Below are 25765 nucleotides of genomic sequence, written 5' to 3' on the forward strand. Positions count from 1 at the left end.
TTTTCTGATTTCCCTCTTTTGAACTACTTCTGTAGCTTACATGTAATTAATGTGGTATTATAGCAGTGTATTATGATTATGTGCATGTTTACATATATATCTGTGTCTTTTTCATATTGTGAGATCAGTTAAAGAAAGTAACTGGGTTTTATTCCTGTGAATTGCCTGAGGCCACGTCTCATGTATGTTTTGTTCCCTATGGTATATCCAGCACCTAACGTGTGGTGTAGCACATATCAAATGATCATGTATATTTGAATGTTGAGTCAAGTATTCATATCCCTTTACACATAGATGCTCAGTAAATTTTTACTGAACAAATATCCCATCTTTTGGCAGTTATTCAGTACTTATTTTATAAACATTATATAAAAGACAAAACTCTTTTGCTGCTTCTCCTTATCTATATTAGGGGTTTTTGATCTTGGGGCTTATGGACTCCATATTTGTAGAGAGGAGATCAATGAAATAATCTGAAAATAAATGTAAAATTTTCTGATTCTGTGCTTATGTATAATTTTTAAAATAAGGTCCATTGCTTTCATCAGATCTTAATGGGGTCTATGACACCAAAATGATGAAGATCTGTGAATTAGATACTCTTGTTTAGCATGACTTTTCTTGGTTTTAAGCAGTTTTCTATGAAAGTTTTGTATATTTCCTGTATATTTCTCTTTTGGGTAATGTATCCAAAATTGCCTTGAGTCTAAAACTGGTCTCCATATTAGGTGTGGTCTGTTGAGTCCATCCCTTAAATATGTAAGTACTTTATATGAATTGGCGTATATTTTAAAGTCTACTTGTTTATTTGCATCTATAAAGTTCTTCTCAGGAGACCTTCTATCCTAAATATTGCATAAATGAAACAACTGTTGGACTTATTTATGTTTAAAAAATTTTGATTAAACCTTTTAACAGAGAAGAAATTTGAGCTTAATATACAAAATTTTTAGTAATTTTTTTCTGCATGGTGGAATTATAGGTCATTTATGTTTTTGTTTTTTTTGTGGTACGCAGGCCTCTCACTGTTGTGGCCTCTCCCGTTGCGGAGCACAGGCTCCGGACGCGCAGGCCCAGCAGCCATGGCTCACGGGCCCAGCCGCTCCGCGGCATGTGGGATCCTCCCGGACCGGGGCACGAACCCGTGTACCCCGCATCGGCAGGCGGACTCCCAACCACTGCGCCACCAGGGAAGCCCCCATTTATGTTTTTATATGTAAAATTAAATATAGATTTTCTACATTGAAGATGAATCACTTTAAAAGTTTTTAAAATATCATTTAATTTCTGAAAAAGTTACAAATTTGCAGTTGATGCTAACATGAGGGAATCACTGTCAGAACTTTTAAGTGATTTCCTTTATGGTGATCTAGAGTTTAAAGCTATCATCCATTTAGCTCCACCTAGTGAAATAACTGCTTTGTGTTATATTTATTCTCTAGAAATAAATAAATAAAATGTTATATTTATTTTCTAGAAATAGCTGTATTTTGACTTTTACCATAAATGTGTTGGCTTGCTGCATTCTGAGTTTGATGAATATCTTCTTTTCAAACCAGTGCAGTACTGAAGTATAGAAATATATTTATTATAATATGTGGTAAACATTAGTGCTTTTTAAAAAAACTTACTGCTTCTTTTTAGAATGGTTTCATTCGATGGCACAGGGCTCATCTTGTAAGTATATGGCTGTGAATGACAATAGCTTCATTTTAATCCAGAGAAGACTGAGTGGGAAGGATATATACTGCATTTCCTGCCATATTAATGAATCAGTGAAGGGTCTTGGTAATAAGCATGTAATATAGTTTAAAAGTTTATACATCAGATTTATTGGACCATGTATCAAAAGTGCATGAAATATACAGAAGTTGAGAGAATAGTTTAGTGTAATGAACCCCAATGAGCCTGTAACTCAGCTTTAACAATTATTAACTGATGGCCAATCTTGTTTCATGTATATCCTCACCCTCTTAATTTTGTTTTTAAAAAGTTTATTAATTGATATGAATCATGCTAATGATATTGTGAGAGATTGCGTTTCTTTTATTATTTTTACTTTTAATTGTGGTAAAGAAACACAGTTTACCATCTTAACCATTTTTAAGTGAATCTTTCAGTAGTGTTAAGTATATGCACATTGTTGTGTAAATTATCACCAGAAGGTTTTCATCTTGCAAATCTGAAATGCTATATCCATTAAACAACAACTCCCCATTTTCCTCTTTCCCCAGACCATGGTAACCACCATTCTACATTTTGCTTCTATGAATTTGACTACTTTGGATACCTCATATAAGTGGAATCATACAGTGTTTATCTTTGGGGGGCTGGGATTTATTTCACTTAGCATAATGTCCTAAAGATTCATCTATGGTGTAGCATGTGACAGAATTTCCTTCCTTTTTATGCCTGATTCATATTCCATTGCATGTATATACTGCATTTTGTTTATCCATTCATCTATCAATGGATATTTGGGTTGCTTCCACCTCTTGGCTATTGTGAATTATGCTGCAGTGAACATGGGTGTGCAAATACCTCTTTGAGGCCCTACTTTCAATTCATTCAGATATATACCCAGAAAAGGGATTGCTGGATCATATGGTAGTTCTATTTTTAATTTTTTGAGGAGCCTCCATCTTGTTTTCCATAGTGGTTGCACCATTTTTCATTCCCACGAACAGTGCCCAAGGGTTCCAGTTTCTCCACATCCTTGTCAACACTTACTATTTCTATTTTTTTGATAGTAGCCATCCTAATGGGTGTGAAGTGATATCTCATTATGATTTTGATTTGCATTTCTCTAATTTAATGATGCTGAGCATCTTTTTATATGCTTGTTGGTCATTTGTATATCATCTTTGGAGAAATGTCCGTTCAAGTCCTTTGCCCATTTTTAATTGGGTTATTTGTTTCTTTATAATTGAGTTACAGTTCTTTACATATTCTGCATATTAAACCTTCATCAGATATATGATTTGGAAATGTTTTCTCCCATTCTTTAGGTTGCCTTTTCACTCTGTTGTTTGTGTCCTTTGATGTACAGAAGTTTTTAAGTTTGATGTAGTCCCATTTGTCTATTTTTGCTTTTGTTGCCTGTGCTTTTGGTGTCATATCTAAGGAATCGTTAAATCCAAAGTCATGAAGCTTTTCCCCTATATTTTCTTCTAGGAGTTTTATATTTAGATGTTAAATTTAGGTCTTTAAATTTAGCCTTTAATCATTTTGAATTAATTTTTCTATATGGTGTAAGATAAGGGCCCAACTTCATTCTTTTGCATGTGGATATCCAGTTTCCTCAACACCGTTTGTTGAAGAGACTGTCCTTTCCCCACCGAGTGGTCTTTGCACCCTTGTCAAAGATCATTTGACCACATATGTGAGGGTTTATTTCTAGGTTCTTTATTCTATTTCATTGATCTAAGTATCTGTCTCTATGCCAGTACCATACTGTTTTTTTGTTTTGTTTTGTTTTTTGTTTTTTTTTTGTGGTACACGGGCCTTTCACTGTTGTGGCCTCTCCCGTTGCAGAGCACAGGCTCCGGATGCGCAGGCTCAGCAGCCATGGCTCACGGGCCTAGCTGCTCCGCGGCACGTGGGATCTTCCCAGACCAGGGCACGAACCCGTGTCCCCTGCATTGGCAGGTAGACTCTCAACCACTGCGCCACCAGGGAAGCCCCCCCATACTGTTTTGATTACTGTAGCTTTGTAATATATTTTGAAATCAGGAAGTGTGAGACCTCCAACTTTGCTTTTCTTTTTCAAGATTATTTGGCTATTTGGTTTCCCCTGAAAGGCAGTATGAATTTTAGGCTGGATATTTCTATTTCTGAAAAAAATGCCTTTGGAATTTTGATAGAGATTGTGTTGAATCTGTGGAGTGCTTCAAGTAGTATTGACATTTAACAATAGTAAGTCTTCCAAGCTGAACACGAACTGTCTTTCTATTATTTGTGTCTTCTCTAATTTCTTTCAGTAATGTTTTGTAGTTTTTGGTATACAGGTCTTTCACTTTCTTGGTTAGGTTTATTTCTAGTTATTGTATTATTTTTTTCAAGTTAGTGTTTTTGTTTTGTTTTTAACATCTTTATTGGAGTATAATTGCTTTACAATGTTGTGTTAGTTTCTGCTGTATAACAAAGTGAATCAGCTATAAGTATACATATATCCCCATTATTGTATTATTTTTGATGCTATTGTAAGTGGAATTGTTTTCTTAATTTTATTTCTGGATTGCTCATTGTTAGTGTATATAGAAGCACAATTAATTATCGCGTGTTGATTTTGTATCCTGTAACTGTGCTGAATTAATTTATTAGTTCTAACAGTTTCTTTTTCTTGTGGAATTTTTAGGGTTTTCTATGTATAACATCATGGCATCTGCAAACAGAGATAATTTTACCTCTTCCTTTCCAATTTGGATACCTTTTATTTCCTTTTCTTGTCTAATTGTTCTGGGTAGGACTTCTAATACTATGTTGAATAAAAATGGTGAGAGTGAGAATCCTTATCTTGTTCCTGGTCTTAGAGGATAAGTGTTTCACCATTGATGTGATGTTAGCTATGTGCTTTTTATATATTACCATTATTATTATTATTTTAAAAAAGATATTGGGGGTAGGAGTTTATTAATTAATTTATTTATTTTTGCTGTGTTGGGTCTTCGTTTCTGTGCAACGGCTTTCTCTAGTTGTGGCAAGTGGGGGCCACTCCTCATCACGGTGCGCGGGCCTCTCACTATCGCGGCCTCTCTTGTTGCAGAGCACAGGCTCCAGACGCGCAGGCTCAGTAGTTGTGGCTCACGGGCCTAGTTGCTTCGTGGCATGTGGGATCCTCCCAGACCAGGGCTCGAACCTGTGTCCCCTGCATTAGCAGGCAGATTCTCAACCACTGTGCTGCCAAGGAAGCCCCCATATATTACCATATTATGTTGAGGTAATTTCCTTCTATTTCCAGTTTTTTGAGTGTTTTTATCGTGAAAGATTTTAAATCTTATTTAATGATATTTCTACGTTAGTTGAGATGATCATGGACTTTTGTCCTTAAGTCAGTTAATGTGGTGTATTACATTGATCAATTTTCATGTGATGAACTGTCCTTGCATTCCAAGAATAAATCCCACTTAGTCATGGTGTATAATCCTTTTAATGTGCTGTTGAATTCAATCTGTCCCCCTGATTATTCTGATTTCTTTTGAAGTAAATACCAGAAACAGGCATTAAGCTGATAAACAGGTAAACATATGATATAAGGGCAGATACTGATAACTGTTATGAAGATAAGTGAAACAGGGCAGAAAGATAAAGAGTGGCAAGGGTAGAATGGGGCTGGTACTGTTTAGGTACAGAGGTTTGAGAAGCCCTCTAACGCAGTGATATTTAAGAAGAACCAGAATGAAGGTGAGGGAAGAACCTTACAGACACAGGGGACAGCAGAGGTGGGAATTTGCTTAGAGCTCTTGGGAAATACCTGGGAAGGCAGGAGCGAGAGTAGGGACAAGAGAGTAAGTCACAGAGGCTGGGGAGGTTCTGGATATCCGCAGAATAGGAGGGCACATAAATCCCATCTCCTGAGCCTTAGCACAGACAGCTCCATATATGGCTTTTATTACACATTACAGATCTCCCCCTGTCTTTTTATTTCCTTTGCCTTTGCTGTCCTATATATAGAAAGAATGTGCTTGCTTTGTTAACCAAAGGACAGGGCCTGAGTTCTATCCCACCCAGATTTCCTCTGAAGACGGGTGAAATGGAGTGGGTGGAGTCACTGGGTCCAGCCAGAATCCATTGTGATGTCTAATGCGATTTGGGGGAAAAAAAAATAATTGTTTCAAAAATAAAACATTATGGTATATGATCTTATATGTTTTATAATTAGAATATGTACCTAATATTTTAAATTTAAATAGTAGGAAGTGGATTTCTTGATGAAATTCGTAACAGAACTTTTAACTGGCAGCATGATCTATAGTATAGAGTTACCTCCTTCCTATAAACAGTTGTGTTGGGATGTTTAGCATTCCCATGAAATGATTTCCCAAATCTGCCTTTTTGGAGGAAGTGTAAAGTACTCTCGTGCTACTGTGGGAACTAGAAGGTACAGAACACCCTGGAGCTTGTAGACATTTGTCACCATCCTTGGTAATGTAAGGAATGTTGTGGTACAAGCATGTTAAGCATCATGGAGAATGTGGAGAGGTTGTTTGCTTTGTCCCCAAATGGAGTTTCATTTACAGTCTTGCTCAGTGATTTATGCATTTGTCTCCTCTAGTATTTAATCGTTTTATTTGTTTGTTAAAATCCCTGAATCTAGATAATTTGATTCCACTTATAAAATATTTACTTGTTATATTAGGCAGGGTGCTAAACTTGGAAATTAAGAGTACTGAGTTAAATTTAAAATTTGTTGAAAAGTATTCATCATAATGCAGACTATTTAATGCCTTGGCAGTGCCTCTGGCTCTTCTCATTTACGTGTTAGGAGACAGACTGGCAGCAGTTGTAAGCTGAAACCTGGTTGTATGCAGAATGAGACTGATAGGGGTACAAGGAAAATGGAGAAAATCTGAAAATGTTTCTGTGTGTGTGTGTTTCCTTAAATTAAATTGTGACACATTTGCTTAAAATAGAGTTTTATATTCTGTTTATCAAGGTTATTATAACTTCATGATAGAGGATCCTAAGACTGAAACTGGTTTTAAATATTGTTTTGTGGAATAACCAAATTTGTCTCTTAACAATTTTGTCGTGATGTCACGCAAGTTGCTTTGATATAATAAGCATGTTTTACAATGTGTTTGAGTCATTTTTCCCTAGCAGACCTCAAGTTTATTACTCAGAGGAGAAGCATGAATTTACAGTATATTCTTAGCTGCTCTTCTCTATCTATCACTCAGCTGTCAAGGCCTATGGAATCTAAAATAGATCCTGACCAATGGGAGACAGCCTACACACTGCTTACGGGATGATTTGGATGTGGACAGCTTTATCGTGCACAGATGCTGGTCTGTGTTGCAGTGTTGAGGCGGCAGGATGCAGAGTTGAAGTTTTCCAGTGGAGTCTCTGAAAAGGGACAGCTTTGAAAGACAGCTTCTAAAGAATAACAAATAGGAGGAGTTACAGTACCTGATTTGGGGACTGCTCTTACTCAAGTGCTGCACAGCAAGGAAGATAATTTTCAGGCGTTATGAAGGCGGAGAAGGATTCTGAAGACGAGGAAAATATCGTTAGAGATCCAAGCTAAGTGTAGCCCAGCATGAAGACTGCAGAACAGGAAGAGTTGTAACGAGAAGGACCGAGTCACTTGTTAGGCGTTTCTCTGAGGGCTTGCTTTGTGAGCTACAGAGATTTGTAACTTAATGCGAAGTAGTTTGCTGTTAGCAACAAGAAACTAAATCCTGTCTATGATGAACTGTTGGTTTTCGTGTGCTCCTAAGAACAGAGTAGGTATCCCTGTAGTCCAGTGTAACAAGAGTCTTGGCTAGGCTTTTCGAACCGTATTCTTTTAAAATGTACTGTTTTATTAATTTTGGTTTCTTTGTCTATTATATTCTCTCTGCTTTATTTGATTAGCAGATTGGGGTTAGTGATCGAAAACAAAAGTTCTTGTTTCTTTTTCTGTGTTTAAAAAGCATATAATAGAATCTTAATAATTGAGCAGTATTTCTGTTAACTGACAGTGGACCAAAATGGAAAACAATGCTTAGTGGAGTAGAATTGAGAATCACAGGACAATATGAGACTTTAATCTCATTTAATTATCTTTTAAAGAGCCTTACTTTTGGATTTTACAATTGTTTTAGTGTTTTAAATAGCTCCTTTCTCCACCAGGACTTTACCTGGAAATAAAGTTGAGTTGTTCTAACTGCAAGGATAAACTAATCAATTTAGAGCAAGCGTTTGTGTGCTAAACATGACTTAATCCCTTAGGCATTTGAAAACACAAAGCCTACATCTACTACCACTCCCCAATTTAGAGTCAGTAAACTGATTGTTTTGTTTTAAAGCTAAAGAAAGGGGATGCCTAAAATGTAGTTTAGACTTTGAGCCAGTGAGTAGGGCTTAGCCCTACTCATAGTTGGTAGTTTGAACTTTTCAGGTTAGAAAGAAGTGGGTTCATCTCCAAATTTGACTAGAGACAACAATTCTGAAGTCTGTGTAGGTACTTGAATCAGATTTCAGGGATGGGTTAAAATTTTAATGTATTTATCTTTTTTCATATTCAGTTTTTATATATTTCACTTCAAGTATTTAATGAATGCATTGCTTATTTAGCTAGAAAATTGGTTGCTTTCTTTTTTTCTGGTTTAGAGGGGATAGTAAATATAAAATAATCATACTGATCCAGCATTTAGAGGATATGCTTCATTTAAGTGTTTCATTACCCCCTCCACACCCAGAAATTTGTTATGGTATTTGTGGATATAGGAATTGCTTTGTAAGTTAAGTGAAAAATATGTACATCTTTTTTTCTAGAAATGATGCTGGACTTAGCAAAGAATTTAGCAATAAGTTTACTGTATAGAATTTTAAAAGGCTAAAACCTTACTTGTTTAAATAATGTATATTTTAGTGCTGGGTTCTACATTTCTACTTACTAAGAAAAGGTTGAAGTTATTGGCTTCAGAATGTCTTGAATATATTTTCTCCAATCAAAGCTAAAGATAACCTTGATATAATTAAAATATATATCATGTGATACATTCTCCTATTAAAAAAAATTGCCTTTGAGCTTCCTTTTAAATACACATGCACTGTTTTTGTTGAAATAAAAAATCTTTTTTAACAAAAGCAATATATGTTGAATGTAAAGAAGGAAGAAAATGAAAGTCATCTATGATCCTATAATTTTAGGATTTTTAAGTAGTTAGTACTTTAGAGTCTTTTTTTTTCATTTTATTCTATGTAGAAGTTTCTTTTTATCCTAACATATAAGCATAATGGATTGCTTTTTCTCTTGAGCGTACGTGTGTGTAATTTGTCTCCATAATTATATTTCAAACAGTGCCTTTTAAGCGAGTAGTGGTGGTGGGGTTCTTAAAAGGTGTGCAGAATTCCACTGTGTCTAAGGGTCTTGGGAGATAATCAGAGCCAAATCTGAAAGCGTGAGTTACAGAATAGGAAAAAAAAGAGCACACTGATTTTTGAAGTCATGAGAAATCTCGATTGAGCTTGGCTGCTTGAGTCGTTTAATGTCCCTGGAGTCTTGATTTTTCTCATCTGTTAAGTGAGGATGATAATTCTAGTTTACTTGGGTTGTTCGAGTCATTCATGCCTGGAACAGGGTAGGTGTTCAATCTTTCTCTGCTCTGAAGGCAAAGAAAACAGGGCAGAAAACATGAGAGACATCCTTTTTCTCAAAAGTATAATTAAAATATTTCTTGTACATCAGGTGTTTTGGAAAGGTTCTTTTTGTGACGTTGGAACAGCAGGGACAAGGAAATTTGGGGTGCAGCTGGTAACTCAGTGATGTATTATACATTTCTGCTTTCCCTTCTCTTTTTTTTTCTCCCCTTCTTTGGAAAGTCTTACTAATATATATAGTATGCCATGTTTACATTCTTTTTTTCTTTTTTGTAGCAAGCAGCAGATTGGAACAAATATGATGACCGATTGATGAAAGCAGCAGAAAAGGGAGATGTAGAAAAAGTGTCCTCAATCCTTGCTAAAAAGGGGGTCAATCCAGGCAAACTAGATGTGGAAGGCAGATCTGCGTGAGTATCACGATAATTCCCTAAAGGAAATTTGGGTAGACCCTTGGGATACAAATGAAATTTGTGAATTATAGTTATCAACATTTAATTTAAAAAAACCTTTATCAAAACCCACACTATAAAATCTTTCAACATCACTTTCAAACAATTTGGACTAATAATTCTTCTCAATATGAAACATTTTCAAGTGAGAGAAAGAATACTAAAATACTACCCAGTGGTCTAATTGTTTGGACGCTGTGGCAAACCATAGCCTGGGTTATTTGGTGCATTTTTATTCGGTGCAATTTTGTTTATAAGCTTTTTTATACTCCTTATCATATTTGATCCTTGCAGTGGCCCTTTGAAAAAGGTAGGAAAAAGTTTACAGAGGTTAAATAACTTGGTCTAGTCTCATTAAAAGTCACACGTCTGGGCTTCCCTCATGACGCAGTGGTTAAGAATCCACCTACCAAGGCAGGGGACACGGGTTCGAGCCCTGGTCCGGGAAGATCCCACATGCCGCAGAGCAACTATAAGCCCGTGAGCCACAACTACTGAGCCTGCGCTCTGGAGCCCACGAGCCACAACTACTGAGCCTGCATGCTATTACTACTGAAGCCTGCGCACCTAGAGCCCATGCTCCACAACAAGAGAAGCCACTGCAATGAAAAGCCCGCTCGCCACAACTAGAGAAAGCCCACACGCAGCAAGGAAGACCCAATGCAGCCAAAAAAAAAAAAAAAAAAAAGTCACAGGTCTGTGATGTAAACCCAAGTTTTCTGTCTTGGAAGAGTTCTGTAAATTACACTGCCTTTTCCTCTTAACCCCCAATCCATTTTTATATTTGGGTAATTAATTTAAATGAGAATGTTTCAGGCAGTAGGGAGGCAGAATGACTAGTGTGACTTAGGGAGATACAGGTAGTGCTCCTACCCTTTTGCTTTTGTTACTGAGGACTTTACATGCTTATGAACCAGGCATCTTTTCTCTCACCCCTCCCCAGTCTTTATCATTTCTCTTCCTGTTGAGGATGGGGAGCAGTTGGGTTAAAGGGTAGATCTAGCTTCTGTTACTACCCTCTATAAATATAGCAGTTAAAACCTTATCTGGGAAACCTTCCAAAGTTAGAGGTGAAAAGTCTCGTTTCCTAAAATTTCTCTCCGCCTTATACTTGCGTAAGTTTTTTTTTAGACTATTATAACTGGAAACCAGGTACTAAATATAGAAATGAATATTAAGAAGTGGATAGTTAATGTTTGATGTAGGTCACTACCTTAGAATGCTTAGATATTTAAGTATAGTGAAAATAGCAAAGCATGACTTTAAGTTGTTCATAAGAGCAATAAAGTTTGAGAAGTTCCAATTTTTTTATACTGTTTCAGTTTTATCAGGTAGGCAATTTGATAGCTACAGAAACTGGTTATTTTGAGTCCTGCTGCTATTTTTGCTAATTTTACACCATTTATAGGGCTCACAGTATAAATAGTGAAAATTTAATATCTAAAACTGACTGTTTTTCTTTTTTTTTTCCCAAAATGCCAAGATGTTAAAAGATAAAAGGATCTTCTTTGGGATGAAAATCTTCAGTGAAACCTAATTTCTTCAGTTCTGTCCGTCCATGCTTTGAATGTTTTGAAAGAATGATTACTTGAGTTTTTGTTCAGGTTTTTTTGATCTAAGGTTCAACTTTGAGGGAAATTATTTGTATTAATGGTCAGAATTATGAAAATCTGGTGTAATTTGATTAACTATGAACTTTAGTTTGTGAAATATTTGAGTAGTATTAGTTTCTGAGGTTTTCACTGTAGGAAGTAGAATTCTTTCTGGGATTCATAGGATAAAATACTTTCCTTTTGTTACTCACACACAAACTGTATTCTTTCTTAATTAAAGCATTTTATATTTAGTCAAGTATAGGGCATATTACAAATACATTTTCTGTAATTATAAAAATAATGTTATTTTGAATGATTTTTTTGGTTTTCAATTTTTGAAATTTAAGACAAAAGTAACATGTCCTTCATGACCTCTATCCAATTTCAAAAATGAAATATTTGAGGCCTAGCCATAGTCACTGCAAGGATCTGTTTTCTTCCTGTTTGCCTCTTTCCTAGAGTGTAGCCCTTTGCCCAGGCAAAATGGGGCAGGTTCACCAAGAAGCTTCACTGCCACTTGGAGAGCCATGGATTCCAATTCCTGTCTCCCCATCCCCTCAGGCTGTCAAAAGTACTGTTCAGCCTCCCAGCTGTTTTCTCTAGAATCAGCAAATGCTCCTAGACAAAAAGTAGCCCCAAATACCAAGCTCACCTCTCTGGGCCTCTGTCCTTCCCTGCATACTGGCCTAGTAATTTTTCACTGTCTTGTTAGCCTACTGATACCTTCAAGCAGATGCGTTATTTTTTATGAAGCTCTTCTAGTTGTCCTCAGAGGTGGGGACTGTCCATATTACCTGGATCTCCTATTATAGAAGTAAAAGTACTTGTCTTGTTTAAAAAACGAAAACTTAAAGTTGATTTTTTAATTGAAAAAGAGTATTTCTATAAAGCAGTTTTCCAAATTTCCTTTGCAACTCTGCATACAATTTAATGATGGATATATCTTCTTTCTGAAGTACATCTACTATTTATAGCACAACAGTATTAATAATGCATTGTAGATTTGCTGTGATTTCTGCCCTTTTAAGTGCATCATCAGTATAATGTTGAGTTATTTTGAAGAAAGAAGTCTTTCAGATTTTGTGAGCTAAGAAATGAAGACAAGCAGACAATAAATGAGATCCCCAAGATTGTTGGAAGACTAAAAACCTTTGCTTGACGGAAATTACCATTCCTCAAAAGGTTCTCATGGTGCATTGCATAGTGTAATTCCCCACTTCAGTGTTGCAAAGAGATTGATACCCTCAACCTTATAGCAATTTAAGGAGAACTTATCTGACTTTTAAGAACACTATATTCCTTTTATCAGAAACATCTCTTTCTCTCTAATTCAAACTTTACACAAACCTGGTTTACTTTACTTAGTAGTGCTCAGTCTCTAGTTTGCATTTACATCCCTTATAATACTAATAGAGGCATAACTAGTGTTGTAATATCTGGAAATGAATTTGCTAGCTATCTCCAGATTTTGTCTCTAAGCATTCAGTTATTCAGATATTTGAGGGTGCGTCATCTGTCTGGTACTTTCATTGGTTCTGGGAATATAATAGGAAGCAGAACAGACAAGAATTCCCACTTTCATCTAGTTAGTTGAGTAGGAAAAGATTAATAGACCATAAAGAAAATAAATCTTCAATTTATATATGGTATTAGAAAACGTGTAATTCTATTTAGAATAATGAAGGCCAGGATGGGGAAGCTAGGAGTACTAAGGTTGCAGCGGATGGGGAAATGTAAAATTTTCAAGTGGTATGGTTAGGGAAGACCCCGACAGGGAGTGTGCTGCCAAGTGTGTCTGTATCCAGGCACCTTGCTGAGCCTTTACCTCCTGGCAACTTCACGATGGGTACGGTACTCGTTTAGGACCTGAGTTCAATCTCCTTTGCCAACAAGTCCTACAGTATTTACTTACAATGTCAGTTCTTAATGCACACAAAATATTTCTGTAAATGTTTATTAATTAAGAAAGTATTAGATGATCAAAGAAACAATGGGATATTTTATCATGTATCTTGAGTACTTGATGGCTTAAAGTTATTTCGTGTTCAACTCTGTTTGTGTGAAATTTGAACCAGTCATACAGGTCTCTGAGTAAAAGGAAGAATAATGTGGTAGTACTTCAGGAAGAAGATGATGCCAGATCTTTTGTGGCTTTCAAGTGTAGCTTAGCTTGTTTTGAAGACTTTTCTGTGCCAGGTTTAATATGATAATCCTAAAGAGATGGATAAGTGTTTTGATCTGTCTTTGGCCTGAGCATTCCATCGTAACTTCATTTGTTTTGGCGGTTTCAGTATATTTGAAACTAAGTAAAATAATCTGATAGAAACTTTTCAGTGCATTTATTAAGGTCTAAACACCAGTGCCTTTGTTATTGAAATGATAAACTATAGAGGTAATAATGTAAATTTGGATTAAAATGAGTTTTTCAGTAATATGAGATAGGTTTCTTTTTTCTTGGATTAAACATATAGGTGTTCTAATGTAGCCTTTAAAATGCATGTTCACACGTGTGTGTATGTATGTGTGAGTATTGAATATAAGGTGACATTTATGTAACATTTAAGTTAACCTTGAGTCGTTTCCATGGCATAACAAGTATTTTCTTTTTGTTTAGCTTTCATGTTGTAGCCTCAAAGGGGAATCTTGAGTGTTTGAATGCCATCCTCATACATGGAATTGATATTACAACCAGTGACACCGCAGGTACGTTTGCCTCCATAGTCAGTTACAAACAGAGAAGACAAGCATTGTCCACTGCCAATGCTCTAAATCAGAGCTAAATGTGATTTACAAAGAGAAGTCCTTAACTCTCTCTTTCTAATTAACTGAGGTATTGCTCTGGGGGAGAGGGCAAGTACTGAGGATGTAGCAGAAAGGATGACCGAATGGATGAGCAGCTGGAGACCTGAGGTCTAGGGCTGGTCTTGGTAGTGCTACAGGATTCTAAAATCTCAGACTCTGAAGAACCTTTAGGGGCCATTTAGTTTATACTCATATACTATTCAGTATATGAATTCTCGCTGTCCTGAGGTCATTTGGTTTTTGGTTGGACATTTCTTGTGTTGAGGAACTAACTGTCTCATAATAACAACATCACCAGTAGTGATCATAACAAGAAGAGGTGACACTTATTTAACATAGACTTAGCTACTCTGCTAAGCGCTCTACACGTACTAACTCATTTTATCCTCACATCAAGCCAATGAGGCTGCAAGGCACTGCACTGTTAAGCGACTTACCCGGGGTCTTTCAGTGGATGAGTCGCAGTCAGAGTTTGTGTTTTTAACCATTATGCCTCATGAGGAGACCTGGTCTGTGTTTAACTAGCTATATTTATAAAAATTATTTCTAATAGACAGTTTAAGTCTGTCTCTTACCAGGCCTTCTGCTTAAACTTAGTCATACCTATGTCTGTCTTTTAAAATATTACAGCATAAGTTTGTCTGCACATCACAAGATAGATTTAAAGTCTTTGAATATAGCTATTGCTTTTCTTCAGTGTTTTAGTTTTCTGTTCATCTGGACAATCATTCTCAGTTCTCTGAGACCTGTGGCAGCTTATTTCTCTGCACTTCTACTTTGTTATTCAGTTAAATACGGGAGCTGACATAGAGCAGAGAATGTCCTTAACAACTTTAATTTTTATCCTATGACTCCATGTATGGACAAATAAATACATTACTGTTAACCAACATTGTGTTTGGAAATGGAAGGCAAGCGAGGAGAGAGAGAGAGATCACAAATGAGTTAGTGAGGAAAATCTTTACCTAAAGTTACCTTAATTGAAGATGAAACTCAATTTATTTGCCACCTTTGAATGAACAAAAAGCTCTTATTACTTATATATATGTTTTCCACTGATGCAGAAGAATATTTATTTTTAGAAATTTTGGATTAACCATACCATTTCAAATTCATAAGACTATTTATTGTGCTGGTTCCAATTCAAACACGTGTCTTTCTTGTTTTTGTCTGTGTTCTTTCTGCTCTGGACATTTCGGCCTTGTGGCCAATCTAAATGACTTTTGCCCTCCCTCCTTCAGTGCAGATGAAGCTCAAATGCTTTCCCAAGCTCAGCAGACGACGTCTTTTCATATACTGCATTCTGGCATACCTTGCTTTACCCATTTTGTCTTTTGTTTTTGCTGTTGTTTAGTCATGTTTTTATTGATGAGTTTAATTATGTTTGTCTTTAGAGTTGTCCTTTCCTGAGAACAAGGACCTTGTCTCATTTGCTGTTATATTGTCTGTTATAATCCAGATGTGGATATTTGATAAAACTTTGATTAAACAATCTTTATGTATTTTATATTAACTCCTTTATTTGCTAGCAATATAAAAGTAGATTGGAAATAACCAGATTTCAAGTTAGTGTGGTTTTGTGGTATTTGTGACCCAGGTCTTGCCAGGTACGCGCCTTTGGTGTAATTCAGGGTGATATGCTTTAGAGGTGATATTTCCATGATTTTTTGCTGTACTATCTCAAGTGGCTGGATTTGGTATTTCCTTAGCCCTGACCTGACATTTTAATGTGGCCAAGTTTCTGTGGCGTTTTGGTAAACACCAGGGACTGTTGCCACTGTGTCTATCCTCACTGTCCACCCCATGCTCTCTCTTACTTCTCATGTAAGCACCAGTTATTCTAGTCACTTTTCAGGATGTGAAATTGTTTCTAGAAAGTTTGTCCATGACCAGTAGCAAATTGAAATTTGAAATTGTTACATCTGACTTATTTGTAGAGGATGTTTAGGAGTGGTTGAATATGTTACCTGTTCAAAGGTCTGGACTCACTGCCTTTTGCTCTAGAACCTGTTAGCTACACAGAAATGTCAGACCCAGCAAAAACGTATTCACCTATCTACATGCATATAAAACTGAATGAGAGTTGAAAGTCAATTTATTCCTTCATCCAGGATGAACAGAACACACGTTACTTTTCTAGCAGAAAGGTCTACTTGTGAAGTACAATTATGTTTGGAGAAGTTTGTGAAGTTAGAGGGAAATTAAGAGCATTAAAGATTGGAAGCTGAAATAGTCTGGTGAAACCCTTGTAGTTTTCACCATCCAAGAAAGATATTTGTGTAAAGAAGTACGATTTGGAGAAATAGTGTTTGGAGGTAGAATGTTCTCTGCAAATTACCTTTTTCAGTATTCAGAGTTAACCTTCCAGATTATCTGGTGACCTCTTCCCTGCTCCCCTCATCATTTCCTTTAAATTTGCACATTTTAATCACATATTTGAACAAATTGTCTGATTTTTCAGAGACAGAATCTCTCTGTAAACTTTGAATTTTAGTTGAAGCATAAAAATTAGTTAGAGAATACCCTTTCTTTGACTCACATCTCTTAACCTTTCTCCATTTTAGTATCCACACTGCCTATTGAGAAATGTTATGTGAAATCGAGTTATCTTTCTCTCCCTCCTATCCCCATTCTTTTTTTTTCTTTCTCTTTCTCTCCCTTCTCTCCTATGGCAATATTTAATTACTTACTCTGTTTCAGGAACTGCTCCAGATATTGGAGATACAGTGGTGAATAAGACAAAATTCTTGCTCTGTAATGAGTTTGTGTGTTTATTTTTTCTTCCCACCTTCATTGTTTTGGTGTGTACATTGTCTCTAATTAAAATATGAAACTGGGTGAGACATCTTAGAAACTTAAAGCATGCCTACAAATGAAGTAGTCTGTCAACTGATTTTGGAAAACTGAAGGACATTTCTAAGGAGAATTCACATGTGAAGAAAATAACCCTTATCATATATTTAAAATTATTTCTTTTCTAGGGAGGAATGCTCTTCACCTGGCTGCAAAGTATGGGCATGCATTGTGTCTACAAAAACTTCTACAGGTAGTAAAAGTGGTTAATACTTTGACTTTATTATTTTGACTGCAAATAACAGATGTGTTTTTGGAACTTGAGATCAAAGAAAATAGTAGGCTAGCTTTGACTATTAGCTTACATAATATTTTTTCCATCATTTGTGAAAGAATGTGAACAATAAAGAGCAAAGACTCTGAGGGAAGTGAATTGCATAACTCAGTGTATTAAAAATAAACAACAAAGACTTGACCTTCCTGTTGACATTAGCTGGAGATTGGAATTTTCTGTCATCTGGTATATGACTTGAGATGAAGTGATACAGCATAGGATCTATATATTTCTGTATAAACATCAGTAACTCAGACTATGTAATAACATCATTAGTTAAGCTTATAATCAGGCAACCACAAAATTCTGTGAACTACTGGGCTAAATTACGTTTTCAGTTGAAAGGTCTAGTCACACATTTCCTTAAACATGTTTGCCACTAAGTTTCACAGCAGAACTCATTTGTTTTTTCTGATTCAATTGTTCGAGTTTTAATTCTTGCTGGAAAAAAACCCCAAACAATAACAGTTTCTATATTTCATGCGATTGTAATGTACCATATGTTTTCCTGTTTACTGGAATACTGTTAAATTTACAGTATAATGTTATTATATTTGTCGCATGTCAAAATATTTATGGCTTGTCTAGTACTCTTTAGAGTTCTTGATAAATGCAATATTTTTAAGATTAAATAACAGCTGTTCATTTGAGTCTCGATATTTAACTTGGAAATAAAACTTTCTTAGGTTACTAAATATCTGTGTTTTAAAACAGTACAGTTGTCCCACTGAACGTGTAGACCTGCAGGGAAGAACTGCACTTCACGATGCAGGTAATAAGCAAAGGTTTCACTTGGACATAAACAAATCTTTGTTAAAATGGCTGGGCGTTTAAATTAATTTCAAAGTTTTAACGTGAATATATTTGTATAATTCATGGAGAAACAGAATGTTATGAATTTTTTATTTATTCAGATTTGAAATTTATTGGATTGTACGGCTTAAAAAGAATCATTCAGCCGATATTTACAGGCCAGGTTGCTAGATACTGAAAGTCCAAAGATGAATAAACCATAATCCTGCTCTCAAGGAGCTGTAAGTACCATGTGTTTGCTTGGGAACTGGTAGGAGAAATGGGAACGAGGAAGACTTCTCTTTCCTAAAAACTATATTTACCTCATTAACATGTCTGAACCTCATTTTCCTCATCTGCAAAATGAAGTTACTAATACTATGGCAGTAGTGGTTATAACTGAATCATGAATAGTACCTGGCACGTAGTAACTTCTTAATTAATGGTGATGGTGCTTGTTTTGATTTAGAGGTGTCAGTGCTGAATTACATATCATTGTAATTTGCTGTATTTTAAAAGAGATTTATATTAGTAATTTCAAAGATTTTATTAATCATACTGTATATCAAAATTTATCTGCATTATTCTTTAGGTGTCTTAAAGAAAATGATTAGAAAAAAGTTAAATATTTAAGGATTTTTGGAATGTAAGATAGTCTGACCCCTGGGCAGACTCCTCTAAGACTGAAATTCCTAGTTAACTAGGTGTTCAAGGAAAAGCAAAACAAAACAAAACCTACTGTTTCCCTTCATGTATATGGAATATCCTTGGTAGATTAGAGGATTAGAGTAGTCTCTGTTAAAAATGTATTATACTTCAAATTTCCTTCAAACTTTTATACTTTTGATTTTCTTCCTTTTAAAAAAAATTTTATGTATTTTTGTGATAGTTTAATCTCTCACACAATGCATTTTTAAAAATTTTGGTATAGAGTGCTATTATTTGCAGAACATTTTTACATACATTGTCATTTAAACCTCACAATGACTCCTGTGAGTTTCTATAGTTTTATATTTTTATGATAATTTTGTATTACTACTTACATAAACAAAAATAAATAATTAAAAAATAAATAAAAACATAGACCTTGATTCGTATGTGATATACTTATCAAGCTTGTGTAGTTATGGGTTCATCAAAACAAATTTATAAATTAAACTTAAAATCATAAAAAATTATAATTCATTTCTGTAGCACTAATTTATTGTTTGATGGAAATTTTAAAATGATTTTGCTGCTTAATGAAGTATGGATATGTGTCACATGATATTTCTGTTCTCCTACCACCTTCTCATAGTTGTTTTTTAATCCATCCAACCTTATTAATAATCATGTTTTAAAAATTATTAAAAATGTTATAATTATTAAAAATTAAAAATAATCATGTTTTAAAAATGTTAATAATCATGCTTTAAAAATTATTAAAAATGAAAATTTGAAACATAAAGTTAGACTATCATATTAAAATACCTTATACCCTTCATCCAGCTGAGACAGTTGTCAGCATATGGCTAATCTTGATTCATTTATACCACCACCCATTATTCTCCTCTACTTGGCATATTTTAAATCAAATCCAAGACATCATAAATTTTATCCATAAACAATTCAGCTTTTATCTCTGAAAGATAATGATTCTATTTTGTAACCTAAGTGTAATACCATTATCACACCTAATGCATTTGAAAATGTTTTCAATATCATTTACTCAATGTTCAACTTTTTCTCATTGTTTTTATTTTTTTTACTGCTTAATTGAGGTATAATTATTATACAAAACTTGTATATAATTATTGTATAATGTAATGTAATAACGTATTGTACATAATTAACAATATGGTATTGTGTACTTTAAAATATATTAAGAGGATAGAGTACTTAGTATTCTCACCAAAAAAAAACCCCCCAAAACAAACCCCAAAAAGCACACAGACACACAAAAGGACACAAGGAAATTTGTGGAGCTGATCCATATATTTAGTACCTTGATTGTGGTGAGGGTATTACAGTGTATGCATTTGTCCAAACTCATCAAAATATGTACAGTAAATATGTGTAATTTTTTGTATATTATAGATTTTATTATCCCTGTTTTTAAAACTGGTACAACTTAACAGATTGAAATTTTAATATTTGTTCAGTAGGTATACAGATGAAGTTAGAATGAAGACCAAGTTGATGTAGTAAAAGAACTCCAATATCAGTTGCTTATAAAAAAAAAATGGAGTGGTATAGGTTGGCAGGTGGCTTGAGGTCATTCATGAACTGAATTCTTTCCATCTTGTTGCTCCACTTTCCTCTGGTATCTTCCTCAGCAATGTCATTGCAGCAGGGTTGTAGTCATATCTGCGTTCCAGCTGGCAGGAAAGGGAAGGAGAATAGGAGGAGCGCATGCCCACAGTCTGAGGCCCAGATTTGGAAGTGGTAAATAGCCCTCTACTCATAATCCATCAATAAGAGCAAAGTCAGTTGGTTGTATTTATCTGTAAAGGAGGCCCAGAAATGTAATCTCAAGATAACTAGTCATGGCCGAGCTGCCACACTGTAGAAGAAGGGGAGAACAAATTTTGGTAACAATTGCCACAGTCCAGCCCTCTGGCCTTCCAGATATTCCTGCAGCCCCTACTTCCCACACATAGAACATTATCCCCATCCCAAGGGAGAGGATACGTAACCAATTCAGTCACTGAAGCCACCTCAAAGTCTGGGATTTCTGGGTGACGTGCACTTGTGTATTTTTGGCTCTGAAATGGCTCTTCATGTTCCATCAGTTTGTAAACTCAAAGAAAAGAGATCTGCTCCTCACAATATAGTGATGCAGCGAGAACAGGATAAGTAAAATAAAGACTCCCTTTTGGAAACAGGAGAACTGGGGAATACACAGCAGTCACTATTCAACAGCAGGTTTCAAATACTGCTGAGCAAAACTTGCAAAGGCTTTCAACTGAGATCTTGGAGTAAATTTCTTGGTTAGCTCCTTCAGGTGCCCCCCGGTTTTGTTTCCTAGGAGAAATCCCTTATTGTCATCTGTGGGCCCTAGCTCTGCCTTCTGGGAGGTTCTTGTCCATTATCCTCCAAGATCACAGGTAAACTGGATGTTGGAAAGTATGCTCTCTATATAGGCAGCTTAAGCACAGGAAGAGTTATTAGTTTTAGCTGACTGGGCTTTTGGGTTTTGGGGTAGTGCATTCCCTCAAAACCTTGGTAGGTTTCTGGCCTATTTGTTGCCAGCCACTTCCATATGTCAGGAACCATTTATTTTCTGGACATAAAGTTCTTAACCCTCCTTTATTTCTTGTTTTTATTTCTGGACTTATGATTCTCTACCTCATTTTATTTTATTTTTTTAACCAAAATTTAGAAAATTTATTTATAAAATGTTCAATACTGTGTAGAACATTAGGTTAATTTACAGAGTTTTTTTTAAAATTAGTTTCAGGTGTACAATGAAGTGAATCACTTATACATATACACATACCTACTCCTTTTTTAGATTCTTTTTCCATATAGGCCATTACAGAGTATTGAATAGAGTTCCCTGTGCTATACAGTAGGTCCTTATTAGTTATCTAGTTTATATATAGTAGTGTGTTATGTCAATCCCAATCTCCCAATTTATCCCCCCCAACCCCGTCCCCTGGTAACCATAAGTTTGTTTTCTACATCCGTGACTCTACTTCTGTTTTGTAAATAAGTTCATTTGTTCATTTTAATACTGCCACCTCAAAGTCATCTGAAATAATAGTCTTGGATGGGAATGTAGTATCCTCAATCTGATCTTTATTCCAGGACTGGATCTGGTTTTTTTGTTTTTGTTTTCATTTTTCCTTATTGGGCTGTCTTTGAGAAAAGTTGTGACCAACAATAGTTTTATATCTTGCTGTTTGGTATAGAGAAACAATTGGCTTCTCTATACCTGTGAGGTCCCAAATATCTAGAAACTATTCCCTTCCATCTGTGTTCATAACTAATTCTTGCTTGACCTCATCTCTTTCTTGTTGACCTCATCTCTTTCTTACTAAAAGCAGTAAGCAGCCGCCAATATGCCCTAAAATTTGGGCTCTTTTCTATTGCTTCACCTAGAAAGGCTCCATAGTCACACAGTGTACCTTGTAAATTAGCACAGATGATAGATCTATCAAATGTTTTGCCACAGTATGAGAAAAGTCACAAGGTTTCTAGCCTGAAATATGTTTACTGACCACCTAGTACCCAACCACTAAACCAGTGCTGTATAATTTAGGTATCTGTTAACAACAGCACCTGACTTCTGATAGCAATTTTTGTCTTGGTTAGAGATAAGATTATACTGCTAAAAAAAAAAAAAAAGGTTATACTGCTATGACAAAATAAAATAACATTTGCTTTAAAAACACACACACACACACACACACACACACACACACACACACACACACACACACACACACACAGAGAATTTATTTCTTTCATGTCACAGCCCTAAAGAGCAGATTGGCTTGTACCTCTGCTTCATATAGTCATTCAGGGACCCAGATTTCTTCTATTTTGCAGTTCTACCATTGCCTGGGGGTGTTGTCCTCATCTTTAAGGCTGAAGCTGATAATAGGTACCTGTTATCCTGCTAGCAGGAAGGAGAAAGATTACGGAAGAATGTATAACCACTTTTTAAAGCCCTAGACTCAGAAGGTAGCACATGTCCCTCATGTCAGACTCCATTGGCATGATCTAACTCATGCCTTCATGCAAAGGAGACTGGGAACTCTGGTCTAGGTGAGCCACCCTGTGCCCAACACAGTTTTATTACCATGGAACAAGGATGAACGGCTGGCATTCTCCATCATCGCACCTTTAATACTGACTTGATTTGTTCAGTATAGTATAACTCTGGAATTTTTTATGCTTTACATTTTTTCCTTCTTATTTTTAATTGGGCCTGAATGGTTGTTATTTTATAATTTCTGAATTAATGTATTCAGTTTCAATTTATCTTTTTTTTAAGATTGATTATATATTTTATATAAAAGACTTTCTGGATTAAAGACATCAGAAATGAAAAATTGACTTGATTTTTTAATGTATGTTTGGTTTTACTTTATTGAATTGCACCAAAAAAAAAAAAAAAGAACACTGACTTAGTACTTTTTTGTGCAAATAAACTAATATCAACTTATAAAACTTTTATAAAAACTCGTGGGAAGTATAAACACAATCGTACTTTATGAATTTGACCACTTTTTTCCTGATATGAACTCTAGTGTTGATCAGAGAAGAGGCATCATGTGATTTTATAATATAATTTTTAGCAAAATGACCCTGCTTTTGCATCAAGGGCAGACATTGCAGTTTCTGTTTTGAAAAGGAAATATGAATTGTATGAATCATACTTTATTTACTGAGGGTCTTCTATAAAGAAAAAAGTATATGATTCTTTTTAAAAAACTGCACTAACACTTCAAGGATTCAGGAAGTTATAGCCATACTTTAAAATATACTATAAATAGAAAGTTTAAGTGTGATTTTCATTATCAGTGGTTACCCTTAGCACAGCAGTATATTCTTGTCCTCTGCAAGAGTGACAGTGTTCCTTGGTCCTAATAAATTATACAAAATTTACAAAATGGTCTTGTCTAATCCATTTTCAGATAGAAAAATCAATGCTTATAATGCTAAACTGAGAGTGAAGGATGTGAAGTTTAGTACTTCAGGGATTGAAGAATTTAGGCCTTATACGGGTCTAGCAAAACACCACGTGCTACCAACAGATGTTCACCATTTATCATTTTCCTTTGTTCCTCAAAGCTATGGCAGACTGTCCTTCTAGCATACAGCTGCTCTGCGACCACGGGGCCTCAGTGAATACCAGAGATGTAGTAAGTCAGTTTATGTTTATTCTCATTTCAACTCATGTATTCTGACTTTCATGTTTTGGGAGACTCGTTGTCTGAATGCTGTCTTATTTTTCTTGTTGCTTAGGATGGGCGGACGCCACTTGTTCTGGCTACTCAGATGTGTAGGCCATCAATATGTCAACTGCTGATAGATAGAGGGGCGGATATTAATTCCAGAGACAAACAAAACAGGTAATTCTTTTATCATGGCTCCCCAGACACCAGCTCGATGCACAGTGATCCTGAAGCTCTGCTGCTGTGACTTGGCCTTTCTATCCCCTGTGGTTCTCCCTTCCTTGGAATTAGCACTCACTTCTTATTACTCTTCAGAGTTGGCTGAAGAAGGAGGGAGAGGGAAATGGGGGATGATGACAGGGTAAACTCGAAATACAGGCAGTGATTATGGCCTGTGTTCAGGTCAAAGAACTGAAGAAAAGAGTAATTATATCCTAGTTATTTTGAGCTTATAAAATAATCTTTAATGAAATGGGCTCAAATAAGGAAGAAGAATAAAAAAATGACATTTACAGTCTCTACATCTTCATTAGTGAATCTTTTGAGAGTAAGGGAGTGCTTGCGTGTCCTGGAGCTTGACATGTTTCAGTGTAGATTTTCTCAAGGTGTTTTCTCTCCTTTCTGCTGGGCACAATGCCACCTCCTTCTTTGAAACTGAGTTCATTTCTGTACCCCAATACAGATTTCATTAATTTATCTCTGCACCTGTATTTGATGTTATTTTAGTTGGTGTGCACTAACAATTTCTATCTGTAATTCTCTCTGTCCTCTTTTCTGGGTCTAGTGTATCATGCTGCTTGCTATATTATAATTCTGATGTTTATAGTCACGGAGTTTCTGACAACAAAGTATCTGAAATACATCCCTTCCACCAGTTGAAGCATTACCGTAATTTATGACAAGTTTCTGAGATTGTATAGATGATTACTGGTAAAATTGTTGGTTTCTTTTCAGTTACTTTTATTCTTCTAAACACGTATTCTGTTGTTTGTAGTTCACTGGAAGTAGATAAGTATAATTAGTCTTTGGATGTCAGATTTTATAGCTCTCATTGTTTTCATTGTTCAGGCATCTCAAAGGAGGAAATTCTTAAGCAATTAAATCATTAATGTGATTTTTAAGAAAGTGGCTTTTTTTATATTACTTTGTTTTTGTGATACTATGATCTGGCTCCAAGCATGATTTGATTGAAATTTGATTGAAAAATAAATTTTAGGATCAGAAAGGGGTGATCTGGCTGATCCACGTATACATATTTTTCCAAGTATACATATTGTTCCAAGTATGTTTGTCTGTGTTATTTCATTGGAACTTCACAAAAAAACCAGTGCGATAGGGCAATGTGTATTATATTTAGACTACATATCAAATGGTTTTAAAGGTAAATTAAAATCTGTTTCTGACACTCTGTATTCAAGTTTCTTTTCTTTCTTCCTGTCTTACCTATAACATTTTTTCCCTTATAACAAAAAATTTGTTAATGCCTGTTTTATGTAAAACTGCATTCCAGCAACTACCGGGGAGTATAAAAGAGGAATAGAACAGACATCAAATAAAGGCAAAAACCAGTTTCCGTATGAAATTCAATATTCACAATTGAAGACAGAGTCATATATAGGATAAGTCACTTCATTTCATTAAGTGTTGGTTGCCTCAGCAGTAAAAATAGAGAATTTCTAGAGTACTTCTAAATTTCCATGATGATTTAATTGTTGCATTATTATGATCTGCCAATCATACTGTTAAATGTTTGAGTGCTGACGATTCTATCATGGCAGAATAAACCAGTGGTCCATGATAATGGGG

The 25765-nt window shown here is 35.4% G+C and overlaps 1 protein-coding gene across 2 annotated transcripts in view; it reads left to right on the top strand.

Moving 5' to 3' along the window:
- The window catches only part of UACA (uveal autoantigen with coiled-coil domains and ankyrin repeats), an 86824-nt gene that overhangs the window by 35125 nt on the left and 25934 nt on the right, over positions 1 to 25765 (top strand). Inside the window, exons 1-7 of one of the 2 annotated variants that reach the window (XM_032618522.1) lie at positions 6860 to 7445; positions 9583 to 9716; positions 13968 to 14056; positions 17137 to 17201; positions 17997 to 18054; positions 23856 to 23926; positions 24030 to 24136. In XM_032618522.1, the coding sequence (XP_032474413.1) occupies positions 7407 to 7445; positions 9583 to 9716; positions 13968 to 14056; positions 17137 to 17201; positions 17997 to 18054; positions 23856 to 23926; positions 24030 to 24136 (563 nt within the window). In that variant the 5' untranslated portion in view covers positions 6860 to 7406. Of the gene's footprint in view, positions 1 to 6859; positions 7446 to 9582; positions 9717 to 13967; positions 14057 to 17136; positions 17202 to 17996; positions 18055 to 23855; positions 23927 to 24029; positions 24137 to 25765 lie in introns of those variants that run through there. The other variant, XM_032618513.1, reaches the window with a different exon arrangement.

This window comes from Phocoena sinus, chromosome 2, assembly GCF_008692025.1.
Source record: "Phocoena sinus isolate mPhoSin1 chromosome 2, mPhoSin1.pri, whole genome shotgun sequence".
Classification (NCBI taxonomy): Eukaryota; Metazoa; Chordata; class Mammalia; order Artiodactyla; family Phocoenidae; genus Phocoena; species Phocoena sinus.